This window comes from Chenopodium quinoa, unplaced genomic scaffold (assembly GCF_001683475.1).
Source record: "Chenopodium quinoa cultivar QQ74 unplaced genomic scaffold, ASM168347v1, whole genome shotgun sequence".
Classification (NCBI taxonomy): Eukaryota; Viridiplantae; Streptophyta; class Magnoliopsida; order Caryophyllales; family Amaranthaceae; genus Chenopodium; species Chenopodium quinoa.
The window spans coordinates 3,224,990-3,239,164 of NW_018745684.1; the positions used below are offsets into that span (position 1 = coordinate 3,224,990).

Here is a 14,175-nt window from a genome sequence, read left to right on the forward strand (position 1 = left end):
AACTGAACCCAACCTGATGGACGACCATATATAGTTAAATACACATTTAAATTTGGGTACGAGCGCGTGAGAAGTATAAATGAGCATATTTAAAGTGTTACTATCTCTTCATATCGCAACATTGTAGTGTAGACCCATCCCAATGCAATGAATAATGTCCTTATTGGCTTATCTTTTTCCCACTATATCAATTTGTGATATGTCATACTATTTCTTTCTTTCATCCCTCTGATTTCTTAAGATTTTTGCAGTCCACAAAGATTTCTCTTATCCTTCTAAATTTTTAATCACACTGCATTATCATTCCAAACTGTATAATTGGTCTTGTTTGCGCTTATACTTTGAAGTTATTACAACCTTTTAAGGTAATGTACGTTGTTTTTTTTTTTTGGGAAATTATTTTCTCATTATCATAATCAAAGTTGCATATATATAGTTGATTCATATAATTTAAATCCTCATTTTTGTAAGGAACGTATTGATTCCTAAGATGTCTCAAGTTTAATTCTTCTTCTTCAATTTCTTGAATAAATTAATCACAATTTACAACTTTTTTTTTTTCTAAGTGTGACTACCTATATAATCTATATGTATTTTGAGTTTTGTCAAATTCACTTTTTGTTATAAAATTGACTCTTTCTAGGAATGGTGGAACTTTTAAGGGGCAGCCATGACCTAATAACCCCTAAACATATTTTTTTACCATAAAAAAAAATACAAAGTATAAAAAAGCGATTGGTGAAATTAGTTTTGCTCCAATTAAAAAGTTCATGAGTTCAAATCTTGGTCCATGAATTTTTTTTACGACCTTTCCATTGTTATTTGTGCTTACTGAATTAAGGTGCATTGCCTATGTGTAACATTCTTAATTTGCCAAATGTCATATTATAGTATTATAATAATGGTGATTTAATTTGTGGACTTGGATTTTTTTATTTTTTTTTTGGTAGAAAATTACAAAAAGAAGAATAAGAGATGAGAGTTGCAGTGGTAGGTGGAGGAATAAGTGGACTAGGAGCAGCATATGAAATTGCAAAAACAGGAGTAAAAGTGGTATTGTATGAGAAAGAAGATTATTTAGGTGGACATGCCAAAACGGTTCGTATCGATGGCATTGACTTAGACCTTGGTTTTATGGTCTTTAATCGGGTAAGTCCTTTTCTTTTTTATGTGCCCTTTTCTCCTTCTTTGTGTCCCCTTAATTAACTTTTCTAATGGACTTAAAGAAAGAGATAGTGAAAGTGACTTAACGTAAATTAAATATTTTGGACAATAAGCTTAGAATGTTGATGGGGTCCGTTCGATCGTGTAACATGTTTATAATTTTTTTTTTTAAGTTGGTAAGATGAATGAATGATCCGATTGATCACGACTGTTTTACTTTTTAGGTCTCCCTAGTCAGGTACTCAAGTCTTGTAGTTGGTCACATTCATTGAGGGTGTTAGCTCACCCTAGATTAAATCATACACGAGATATTATTTACAATAAATTGGAGCTTAAGAGGTGGGGGATGAGAATCGATCCTACGATCACCTGGAACTGGGAGGAGAGATTTAACTGCTTGAGCTATCCCTCACTTTCACCTCTAACTTCAGCTCTAACATAATACTTAATAGTTAATACTTCTTAAGAAATAGAAATGTTTGGGAAAATTAACTAAATATCTAATGTTGATAAGTATATTAGGTGACTAGTACTTCGTAGCTTTGTCCGCCCGATCGGGCGGACATTGCCCGGTCTGACCGGGCGGAAGAAGAAGAGGTGCCTGGCAAATTCGTTGAAGAAGCTGCTCTCGCGCCCGACCGGGCGAGCCTTCGCCCGACCGGGCGAGCCTTCGCCCGATCGGGCAGACCTTGCCCGGTCTGACCGGGCGGTGGGGGTTGGATACGTTGAAGCATTCGTATGGAGTTTTCTTCTCGCGCCCGATCGGGCAGACCTTGCCCGGTCTGACCGGGCGGAGAAGGAAAAATACGGAACGCGGATTTTGCGGTTTTAGGTTATCTTATTTTATTATCTTTTTGCCCAAGTATCTTTTAATTAGGGATTAATATAAAACCTCCCTAATATCAGTATTAGGGTGAAGAGAGACAGAGTGAAAGAGCCGTTCTTGAGAAATACAAGAATCATCTTTGTAATCTTTGCAGTTTATAGTGAAATCATTCGATCTCGGTGCCCGTGGACGTAGCTATCACATCGATAGTGAACCACGTAAATTCTTGGTGTTGTTCTTATTGTTTGCATTGAATTTCTTTATTGTTTTCTTGTTTGTTTACGACCTTTGCTTCCGCTGTCGCACCACTATTTTGTGTCATTTGTTGATGACAAGTCCCGATACACATGGCTTAGGTTGCTTAAGTCAAAGGATGAGGCCTTCAAAGTTTTCAAGCAATGGAAAGCTTTGGTGGAAAATCGACAAGGAAGGAAGATCAAGAAGCTACGAACGGACAATGGGCTAGAGTTTTGCAAAGACGAGTTTAATCAGTTCTGTGCAGATGAGGGTATAGGTCGGCATCATACTGTCAGGAAGACACCACAGCAGAACGGTGTAGCAGAACGGGTTAATCAGACACTGCTAGAGAGAGTTCGATGCATGCTCTCTAATGCAGGGCTTGGGAGGAGGTACTGGAGTGAAGCTGTGTTAACAGCTTGTTATGTCATTAATAGGGGTCCTCATTCTGGAATTGATTCCAAAATTCCGTTTGAGATCTGGAGTGGTAAGTTGCCTAATTTTTCGAATTTGAAGATTTTTGGTTGTGTTGCTTATTATCATGTTATTGAGGGTAAGCTGGATCCACGAGCCAAGAAGGGGTGTTTTGTTGGGTACGGGGATGGTGTGAAGGGGTTTAGAATTTTTTCACCTTCGGAGGGTCGGGTCATTCTTAGTAGGGATGTTACTTTCGATGAAAACACCATGTATTCAATTAAAAATGCAGAGATTTCAGATTTGAGAAGGGAAGGAGACAATTTATTACAGACAGATGGGGTACTTGAGGTACATCAGTCTACCATTGCTGATTTACCTCGGGTACAATATATTGATGATGATGCTGATGTTCCAGTGCCGGGTACTCCTGAACCTGAGATTACTCCTACTCATTCTAACTCTGGGGATGAGGTGGAGCAATCTAATCAGGGGTCATCTAGTCAACCTGACACCATTCTTGAGATGCCTAAACGAGTTATCAAGAAGCCTGTTAGATTGATTGAAGAGATGGAGGGAAGAAATTGCTGTGTTGATGCGATGACAGGTTATGCATTGAGTGTAGCTGATGATGTAGAGTCATTTGAACCTGCCACATATAAACAAGCAATTAGTTGTAGTGAGTCTGCGCAATGGCTTGCCGCAATGGGTGAAGAGATGCAGTCTCTTTACAAGAACAGAGTGTGGGAACTGGTAAAGGTACCGGAAGGGAGGAAGCTTGTGGGTTGTAAATGGATTTACAAGAAGAAAGAAGGGTTGTCGGAAACTGAGCAAATACGTTTTAAGGCTAGGCTAGTTGCTAAGGGGTTCAGTCAGGTAGAAGGGGTTGACTTTGTTGAGATATTCTCACCTGTGGTTCGACATACTTCTATCCGTGTGTTATTGTCAATTGTAGCACATTTTGATCTTGAGCTGGAGCAGTTGGATGTTAAAACGGCTTTCCTTCATGGCGATTTGGAGGAGGAGATTCTGATGAAGCAGCCCGAAGGATTCGAAGTTCCTGGAAAGGAACACTATGCCTGCAGATTGCTAAAGTCATTGTATGGACTTAAGCAATCCCCCCGACAGTGGTACAAAAGGTTTGATTCTTTTATGGTTTCACAAGGTTTTGACAGGAATTCATATGATTGCTGTGTGTATCATAGTAAGCTGGATAATGGTTCCATGATTTATCTTTTGTTATATGTTGATGACATGTTGGTTGCCACAAAGAATAAATCTGATATTGCTAGATTAAAGGAGATGCTTAACTCGGAGTTTGACATGAAAGACTTGGGTGCAGCTAGGAAGATTTTGGGTATGGAGATCTACAGGGATCGGGCTAGAGGTAAGCTTTTCTTGACTCAGAAAAGCTACATTGAAAAGATTTTGTCTCGTTTTGGGATGGAAAAATCGAAGCCTATAAGTACGCCAACTACTGTTAGTTGTAAGTTGTCTTTGTCTATGTCACCTCAATCAGAGGAGGAGTTGTCTTATATGTCTAGAGTTCCATATGCAAACGCGGTTGGTTGTTTGATGTATGCTATGGTCTGTACTAGGCCGGATATTGCGCATGCTGTTAGTGTTGTAAGCAGGTTTATGGCTCGACCTGGGAGGGAACACTGGCAAGGGGTGAAAAGGATTTTTCGCTACCTGAGAGGGACAACTGATATTGGTCTTGTGTACGGGAATGGTAGGGAATGCTTGGTCACTGGGTACAGTGATTCTGATTATGCAGCTGATGTGGATACCAGGAGGTCTGTGACTGGTTATGTGTTCACTTTGGGTGGTTCTGTGGTTAGTTGGAAGTCTACATTGCAGTCATCAGTTACGTTGTCAACTACTGAAGCTGAGTATATGGCTCTAACTTCTGCAGCTAAGGAGTCTATTTGGCTCAAAGGCCTAGTAGGTGAACTGGGTATTGCACAGGATTTTGCTACAGTGTATTGTGATAGTCTAAGTGCGATTTGCTTAGCTAAAGATCAAGTACACCATGATCGGACGAAGCACATTGATGTCAGGTATCATTTCTTGCGTACTGACAAGAGGATTAAGGTGAAGAAGATTGGGACTGCTGACAACCCGGCTGATTTCTTCACTAAGCCTGTTCCGTTTAGCAAGTTTAAACATTGCTTAGACTTGCTAAATATTGATTACTACGTGATGTAGTAGGCCCTGAGGGGCGAAGTTGGGGAGCTCCTGGTGTAGGTGTGTTGGCCTTAAGGTGGAGCTTGCCCGGGGCTTGTGATGCAGGTGGAGCATTATGAGTTGTTATACTTGGAGACGAGTATGTGATGGGTCTTGGTTGAAGACTTATCGGGATGTATGGCTTATGCATGAGTCCTGCATCGGGTTTGGCTTGAGATGTTTTTTCACTATGTCTTGATGGGGTCGTTTGCTGACTACGAGTTCTCGTCAAGGTGGAGATTGTTGATAAGTATATTAGGTGACTCGTACTTCGTAGCTTTGTCCGCCCGATCGGGCGGACATTGCCCGGTCTGACCGGGCGGAAGAAGAAGAGGTGCCTGGCAAATTCGTTGAAGAAGCTGCTCTCGCGCCCGACCGGGCGAGCCTTCGCCCGATCGGGCAGACCTTGCCCGGTCTGACCGGGCGGTGGGGGTTGGATACGTTGAAGCATTCGTATGGAGTTTTCTTCTCGCGCCCGATCGGGCAGACCTTGCCCGGTCTGACCGGGCGGAGAAGGAAAAATACGGAACGCGGATTTTGCGGTTTTAGGTTATCTTATTTTATTATCTTTTTGCCCAAGTATCTTTTAATTAGGGATTAATATAAAACCTCCCTAATATCAGTATTAGGGTGAAGAGAGACAGAGTGAAAGAGCCGTTCTTGAGAAATACAAGAATCATCTTTGTAATCTTTGCAGTTTATAGTGAAATCATTCGATCTCGGTGCCCGTGGACGTAGCTATCACATCGATAGTGAACCACGTAAATTCTTGGTGTTGTTCTTATTGTTTGCATTGAATTTCTTTATTGTTTTCTTGTTTGTTTACGACCTTTGCTTCCGCTGTCGCACAACATCTAATGTAAGGTTACAATCACAAAGTTTAAGTTCAACATGTTAAGATTCTTAGGAAGCATTGATATAATTATTTAATTTGATACGTAAATTATGGTTAATTCTACTATGATAAATTGATAATGTCATTTGAATTCTCTAATATTGGAAATTATGATACAATTGAACAGGTTACATATCCAAATATGATGGAGCTCTTTGAAAGCCTTGGCATTGAAATGGAGGACTCTGATATGTCATTTTCTGTTAGTTTAGATAAAGGCCGCGGATGTGAATGGGGAAGTCGAAATGGTTTAAGCGGTTTATTTGCTCAGAAAACAAACGCAGTAAATCCATACTTCTTGAAAATGATCCAGGAAATATTCAAGTTCAAGAATGAAGTGATAATGTAAGCCATTGTGTTTTTTCAACATGACTCCTTTAAGTAAGCCGAATGTTATGAAGAATGTGAATGCCAATTGATTAATAGAAGTCAGTTTTAATTGATAAAAATCAGTGGTGATCATTAAAAAAAATCAGTATTACTCTGCATCAGTTCAGTTCTGCAGGTGAAACGAACATGGTCTTACGTGTAGCTAGCCATAACAGGCGGCGTGCACTTCATTGTAGAGTAAATGAGTTATAATATTGCTTTCACTTATGGCATTGACAAAAATCTCTTAAGGTACCTTGAAGAGCTTGAAAATAACTCAGAGATGGATCGAACTCAAACTCTTGGCCACTTTATCAAGTCTAGAGGTTACTCTGAGTTGTTTCAGAAGGCTTATCTTGTAAGATTCACAAAAGTTTTCATCGCAATTTCTGTTTGTGTATGTAAGTGTTCTGTATGCATTATTCATCATCATCAAGTCCTGTTACTTTACATTTGTAGGTTCCGATGTGTGCTTCAATCTGGTCTTGCCCTTCAGACACAGTGATGAACTTTTCGGCTTTCTCCATACTTTCCTTCTGTCGTAACCACCACTTGCTTCAGGTTCATTTCAATAACCTCTTAACACTATCGTGCATTCGTGCCTTTCTCATTGATAAGCTGAACAATTGTTTCTGACAGGTATTTGGCCGTCCACAATGGCTTACTGTGAAAGGACGCTCCCATTGTTATGTAAATAAGGTCTCATTCTAGCCTTATCAGCTATATACAAGATGTTACTGCTCTTGTAATGCTTGTAATCATTTGTATGCTATGTACGGTATCTCTTACAGGTTAGGGAAGAGTTAGAAAATCGAGGAGTTCAAGTAAAAACCAATAGTGAGGTGATTTCTGTTTCAACGAGTGATGAGGGTGAGTAGACACATCATTATTAAGTCTGCGACCACACAAAAACAGAGAAATTCATGGTGATCCTGTGTTTTAAGTTTTAACAGTTTCTAATTGCATTTTTCATTTGAAGGACTTAAATAAATCACTCTATACCTTGATCTGTATCTTAAGGTTATGGCTGTTTAGTCGATTTTGATATGCATCCGCAAGTTCTAAAGTTGTCACATGAACAAAACTATCTAGCTTTATACAAGAGGCTGCAGCTCATACTAACAACAGTAGACTAAACTGAGCTCATGATATCGTCTATATATTGTTACTTGGGATTACTTATGGGAGCTTCAATTCTGAATTCATGGATCAACACTTTTGCAGGCTGTACCTTGTTATGTAGTGACGGTTCAAAAGACATATATGACAGATGCATTATAGCTGTTCATGCACCAGATGCCATACAAATGCTAGGAAATGAAGCAACATATGATGAAAGAAGTATACTGGGTGCATTCCAATATGTTTACAGGTTTGGTTTCCTTTTCTTTTCGTCTTAAATAGATGAATGACATTGTGTTGACAAGATTGCTCCACTTGTGATCATGCTCATTTCTCAGATGAAGTGTGGACCATAAGAAGTTGAAGCTGAACTTTTTTTTCTTCAGATTAACTAATTGAAATCAATGCTTTTGGACTTCATATTCACAGTGATATATATCTCCATCGTGATATAAATTTCATGCCCAAAAATCCAGCAGCGTGGAGTGCGTGGAATTTTCTTGGGACCATAGATAACAAATTGTGTTTAACATACTGGCTAAATGTACTACAGGTACATATTAATTCTGTTTAATTTCCTGTACCAGCTTTGATATTTGAGTGAGTTCTATTTGTAATGATTTTTGTATGATTCATTTATATATATGGTTATACCACAATGATTCCTTGGTTTTTTAACTATGCAGAACATCGAGTCCAGCCTTCCTTTTCTTGTGACTCTTAATCCACCTCATCAACCAGAAAATATGTTGCTTAAATGGACAACTGGTCATCCTGTACCCTCTGTCGCAGCAACAAAGACTTCCCTTGACCTTGGTAATATTCAAGGAACAAGAGGAATATGGTTTTGTGGAGCATATCAAGGTTGGTGAGGTCTTGAAAAATTCTTACAGTGGTCTAGACCGGAAAAGGTTGTATATATTTCAAATCAATTGCACTTGTGATTTCTTATTCTTTATTTCAGGCTATGGCTTCCATGAGGATGGGTTGAAGGTATATTTCTCCTTTTCTATTGACATAATTAGTACTGCATGAGAACAATTTGCATATTATTTGATACAGGGTTAAGGCAGTGAACACCTTACCCTCTCCAAGACGAGGCAGATCCCATTAGAGTGGATAACACAATGTTGTTCTTGTTATACATAGGTGAACTAGTGAGTTTCTGAAGATATGTAAGGTGTTATTTTTTAGGCTGGCATGGTTGCTGCACAAGGTGTGCTTGGAAAAAGCTTAAGCATCCTAACAAACCAGAAACAAATGGTGCCTTCTTTGACAGAAACAGCTGCTAGACTTTTTGTAACTAGATTCCTCAAAGGCTTTATTTCAGCTGGCTGTTTGATGTAAGTTCATTAATCTACATTTCACATACATTTCTGTTTCTGTTTTGTTTTTTCTTGTGCTTGTAATAAAATACTTGCTCTTGTTAGGGCTTCCAAATGATTCTGATTGAGGTTGAACAGTGTGACAATGTATAAATGGAGTTCTGAAATGCTATTTTCTTGTTTCCATTCTTAAATAACCTTGCTTATCTTTTAAATGCAACAGTTTATTAGAGGAGGGTGGCACTATATTGAAATTTGAAGGCTCGAGCAAAAGATGTCCTTTGAAAGTTGCAATAAGAGTTCACAGCCCTCAGTTTTACTGGAAGGTATGCTTCTTGAGTTTCATGTGTTATTCCTTTAATATTACCCCCTTCCTACCATTGCTTTAGGGCACACAGAGTAAGGAGGAAGAAGTAGGGATAAAAAAGTAGAGAGGTGGGCGGGCGTGAGACTCAACAATAGAGAAAAACATTCGGACATTCTTAAAATAGTACTTCGTGTATGCAAACTTTCAATCTGGCAGACAGTAGCTATATACAGAACTGATGAACTCAGATATGTTCTTGCAGGTAGCTACACAGGCAGATTTAGGTCTTGCAGATGCATTTATTAATGGAGACTTCACCTTTGTTGACAAAAATGATGGCCTTCTTAACCTTTTCATGGTAATATAGAAATTTCTGTCCAAGTGTCAAGATAGTACTCCGGATTACTACTTGTTCCAAGTTTTTGCCAAATTCCTTATGCAGATTTTTATTGCCAACAGAGATTCAAATTCTTCAGCTTCACAAATTAACAAAAAGAGGTATAGTCTGCTTAAATGACAGCGTGATCAATTCCTTGCCTAGATCTTTAGGTATCGATATATTTTAACTTTGGTTTTATTGATGAAACGGTTTCAGGGGTTGGTGGACACCAATGCTTTTTACTGCTGGTATTGCATCTGCAAAGTATTTCTACTATCATGTTTCTAGGCAAAATACACTAACACAAGCTCGTCGAAATATTTCTCGCCACTATGACTTGGTATGAAAAGTTGGCCAATCTAAAAATAAATTTTGATGATGCTTTTACTTGAAAGTTGACATGATCATGCTAAGCTTGCAATAAATAGCAAAGTAGATGGCTTCTTCTAATGTTTTCTCATCTATTTGTTGATATCAGAGCAACGAAATGTTTTCCCTCTTTTTGGATGAGACAATGACTTACTCTTCTGCCGTCTTCGAGGTCAGAACTTAAGTCTCCAACGCAATCTGTGTTTAGTATCAAAACATAAACTCTGTTGTTACTCAGTGTCTCCAATTATAACTGTTCTTCCCATGATTCTCAATATCTAATAGTCTGCAAATGAAGACTTAAAAGTTGCACAAATGAGGAAAATCTCTCTTTTGCTCGAAAAGGTAATAAGCCTCGTCTCCTGCAGTTTCATATCTAGTCTATGAACTATTATCTATCAGCTAAGTTTTATCAGGACATCAATCTAGACCAGGGTAGAGAAACATCATGAGGTGCTTGAGATCGGTTGTGGTTGGGGTAGCCTAGCTATTGAAGTGGTGAAGAGAACTGGATGCAAATATACTGGCATTACTCTTTCAGAAGAACAACTCAGATATGCAGAGCAAAGGGTGAAAGAGGCTGGTTTACAGGTAATACAGTCTGTTATTAGCACCAGGATTACCTCAGTGATGCAGTGGCGAATGTGTCAATTGCATCTTTAATTAATTACATTGTATACGATGCTTTCTTCCTCTTGCTTCAATCTAACATGAGGTTCACAGGATCGCATAAGGTTTCTTCTCTGTGATTATCGTCAATTGCCAGGCACCCAAAAATATGATAGAATTATCTCCTGGTTAGACCTTAGGCTCTTACTGGCTTAGCTCTTTGTGGGTTGCTGTTATTTTTATTTTTTGAAATTTTTTGATGTGCTGCTACTTATTGCGCAGTGAGATGCTTGAAGCCGTAGGTCATGAATTCATGGAGGAATTTTTCCATTGTTCCGAATCCATCTTGGCAGCTAATGGTCTTCTTGTCCTTCAGGTAACAGCAAACATGAGCACAATATATAGAGAAGATGATCATGTTCTGTTAGCCTCTTAGGACTTCCTGCTTATATCATTTATCTTTGCTAAACAAGAAGTTGCTATTCTTCAGTTCATATCTATACCGGATGAGCGGTATGATGAATACAGGAGAAGCTCAGATTTTATTAAAGAATACATTTTCCCAGGCGGATGTCTACCTTGCTTGAGCAGAGTAACATCAGCAATGGCTGCTGCCTCTAGACTTTGGTATGTGCAAACTAGCGAAAACTTAATATATGTGTGATAAAACAAAGAAAGAAACCAATTGTGTAGGAAAGTATACTTAAACTGCTTACTTTGTAGTGTGGAGCACATAGAAAACATTGGGATACACTACTATCAAACACTAAGATGCTGGCGAAAAAATTTCCTGGAGCACCAGAGGTTAGTTGGTCACTCTCTACTCGCTCCGGCCTTTGTTCATACCTAATTGATAGTATGTGCTATAAAGTTCTGCTAGCTATTACTGCTGATCCACTTTTATTTCTGGATCTCCAGCAAAATTCGTTCACTTGGCTTCGACGAGAAGTTCATACGAACATGGGAATACTATTTTGACTATTGTGCAGCAGGATTCAAGACACGGACATTAGGGAATTACCAGGTAAAAGAAAGAAAATGTCCATGTCTATTGTCTTGCTGATATGCTAACATAGAGCTATGTTGAAAGTGTATCGTTAACTCGAGGTCTGGTGTAATGCAGATTGTTTTTTCGCGACCTGGAAATCTCGCTGCATTCGGTGATCCATTTGCAGGCACACCCTTAGCGCATTGAAATCTGTACAAGCATTCAGCATCATTTCACGCTTCATGGTGCAGAACACCCTTAGCGTCACCAATTTTTCGATTCATATTTAAGATTGCATTGTCATTTGCTAGAATTCCTAGCATCCCAATAGTTCCATTGATTGATTCAATTTTTAAGAGAACTTCACAGTTACCTCATATGAGGTTGTACATTGGAAATATCAATGTACACTGATCATTTAAACATCAATTAAGATTGAAACCGCCAACATTAATCATAGCATCATGCAGATGTTCCTAAAGGGCACACAAGGAACAATTAAGGTCGTAAGCTGAACCAAATCAAGCCAAAAAAAAAGAAACCAAAAATTTTAGGCTGCTCGCGTTTGTTACTCAAACACATGAACAAGCTCGCTCAAATTACTTGTTCGTAACAAAATTCGTTAAATAATTTAACCAAGGTAAAAGTACATTTAAAAAAAAAAACGAGAATGAATATTTAGAATGGTCGTTATATATGACATGATCAATGTGTCACCTAACCACAAAATTTATGTCACGATGACATTTTTAAATACCCACCTCCGTTTTTTATTATCTACAACAACCGTACTGGTTGCGAAGGCCGAGGTAAAAGTTCCTAAGCATGATTATTGAAATACAAGGGCATGTACTTAACCACTAATCCAATTAAAAAAAAACAAAAATTTATCAAACCACTAAAACCCAGCCACCACCACAAACCCAGCCACCACCACCACCACGAACCCAGTCACCACCACCACCACGAACCCAGACCCACGCCACCCCATGAACCCAACCCACGCCACCCCTACAAAACAACCCGCACCATCCAGCCACCACCACGAACCAGACCCACGCTACCCCACGACACCAAACCCACATAGCCACCACCACCACCACGAACCCAGTCACCACCACCACCACGAATCCAGACCCACGCCACCCCACGAACCCAACCCACGCCACCCCTACAAAACAACCCGCGTCATCCAGCCACCACCACGAACCAGACCCACGCTACCCCACGACACCAAACCCACACAGCCACCACCACGAACCAGACCCACGCCACCCCATGAAACCATTACCTTCTCTATCATCATTAAAGCTTTATTTGGTCAAATTTAACCATTAAAATTCTAGATCTAAAATTTTCATGGTTAAATTTGACCATAAACCTTCAAATTTGAGCTTTAGTGACAAGAATGAAACAAAAGGAGAAGGAAGAGAGAGAAAGCGGAGACGGCAACGACGACAAGCATGACACTTATAGGGCGACTTCCGGCGAAGGTGGTGGTTGAATTTGAGGGGAGATGAACAAAGAGAGGGGGAATTTATGGGTAGATGTAGATAGAGTGGAGATCGGTACGATGGTAGTAGTGGTGGTGGTGGTGGACTGGTGGTGGTGTTTGCCATTGAAGGAGATGGTTGAAGGAGATGGTGAGAAATAAGTGAGAATGAAATTGGGGTTTTGGGGTTATTAATCATAGTTAGATTGTAGGTTAGAATATAATCAGTTTTTTTTAAGGGTACTATAATAATTTTACACTTACTAAACTTACTAAAAAAGGAAAAAAAAAATTTGTTGAAAATAATATGAAACACCTATTTTTGGTAATTGTTGCAGATAATAAAAAACGGAGAAAATATACTATTGAGATGGGATTAATCAATTGTACTGAAATTGATAGTGTTAGTTAGAATTACGTCATCTGAATTGATTGCATCTTATATAATCATACAGAAAACCATCATCTAAGTTATTAGGCGACAAAAGAACCTTGGAAGTGTGTAAATTACATCATCTCTCAAGCTTAGTTCTTACGTAGTACTGTATACTAGATTATCAATTAATGCGTAGGCTATTACACACTACACTGCTTTCCGACGTCATTTTGTTGTGTTTAATGGGAAAAATCAGACACGAGTCAATATCAGTTTCCATTTAGTCGCCTTAATTATACAAAAAATGACGTTTATCACCTTAATTATAAGGCCTATAGCCTAAGTCCTAACATGCCATTGATCTGCATCACTTCATAGGTACTCCTGTCTCCGTTGATTTGCCTCTATTTTCTTTTTGGGTTGTCCACATGAGTTTTGTCCAATACAGAACCCGTAAGGACTGCTACTTTACTCTCACAACCACTATACTCTAGTATGTCAGCTTTTGTTTCTCGTCAACTCTACCCAATCAATCAGAAGATGATAGGACTTCAGAAGACGTATTGCAATACCTCTAAATTCAAGGTATTTACCCTTATAACCCCGACATATTGAAAGTTCTAGATATAACATGTACAATCTCAAAGTAAGTACATTAGGTTACTAGTCTTCGTATCGCCTACAATTCCAGAAATCATTCCACATACAGATATCATATTGGGATTCTCAAGTCCAGATTCATAGCCTTAGTAAATGATAAGTGTCCAAAATCATTCATTAATCTACCCAGATCATGATCACACAATCACACTAATAAACGTCAGCTGTAGCTGCTAAGATCTATGAAGGATACCTCATATAGCTTCCAATCAACCAAAATAAAAGGAACTCTAATTATGAGGCATGATTTAATCTATGAACTATTGATTGCATAAATCTGAAAAAAAGAATGTAATCTGAAATATCAATTTATTATATATGAAGATCTGAAACACCATGAAGATCCAACGGATTCAACAATTAACAATCTGCAGAACACTAAAAGAAAACGCTAAGAAAAAGCAGTTTCTTATGGAA

At 38.8% G+C, this 14,175-nt stretch overlaps 1 protein-coding gene across 1 annotated transcript; it reads left to right on the plus strand.

Annotated features, from left to right (window-relative positions):
- Nucleotides 1–93: 93 nt before the first annotated feature.
- On the plus strand, nt 94–11,659 carry LOC110717930. The gene is made up of 25 exons (XM_021896730.1): nt 94–365; nt 951–1,149; nt 5,890–6,107; nt 6,384–6,489; nt 6,591–6,692; nt 6,771–6,830; nt 6,923–7,001; nt 7,356–7,503; nt 7,683–7,806; nt 7,940–8,117; nt 8,218–8,246; nt 8,448–8,596; nt 8,802–8,904; nt 9,148–9,243; nt 9,328–9,383; nt 9,481–9,604; nt 9,743–9,805; nt 9,919–9,978; nt 10,063–10,224; nt 10,357–10,430; nt 10,525–10,618; nt 10,733–10,869; nt 10,966–11,046; nt 11,161–11,266; nt 11,366–11,659. Exons 2-25 carry the CDS (start codon nt 976–978, stop codon nt 11,435–11,437), a joined length of 2,595 nt encoding a protein of 864 aa, XP_021752422.1. The 5' UTR covers nt 94–365; nt 951–975; the 3' UTR covers nt 11,438–11,659.
- The last annotated feature ends 2,516 nt before the right edge of the window (nt 11,660–14,175 follow it).

Coding starts and splice junctions, on each gene's coding strand:
- LOC110717930 (XM_021896730.1), top strand. CDS start 976: ATGAGAGTTGCAGTGGTAGGTGGAGGAATAAGTGGACTAGGAGCAGCA. Junction 8,905..9,147: donor GCCCTCAGTTTTACTGGAAG/GTATGCTTCTTG, acceptor ATGTTCTTGCAG/GTAGCTACACAGGCAGATTT. Junction 9,806..9,918: donor ACTCTTCTGCCGTCTTCGAG/GTCAGAACTTAA, acceptor AATATCTAATAG/TCTGCAAATGAAGACTTAAA.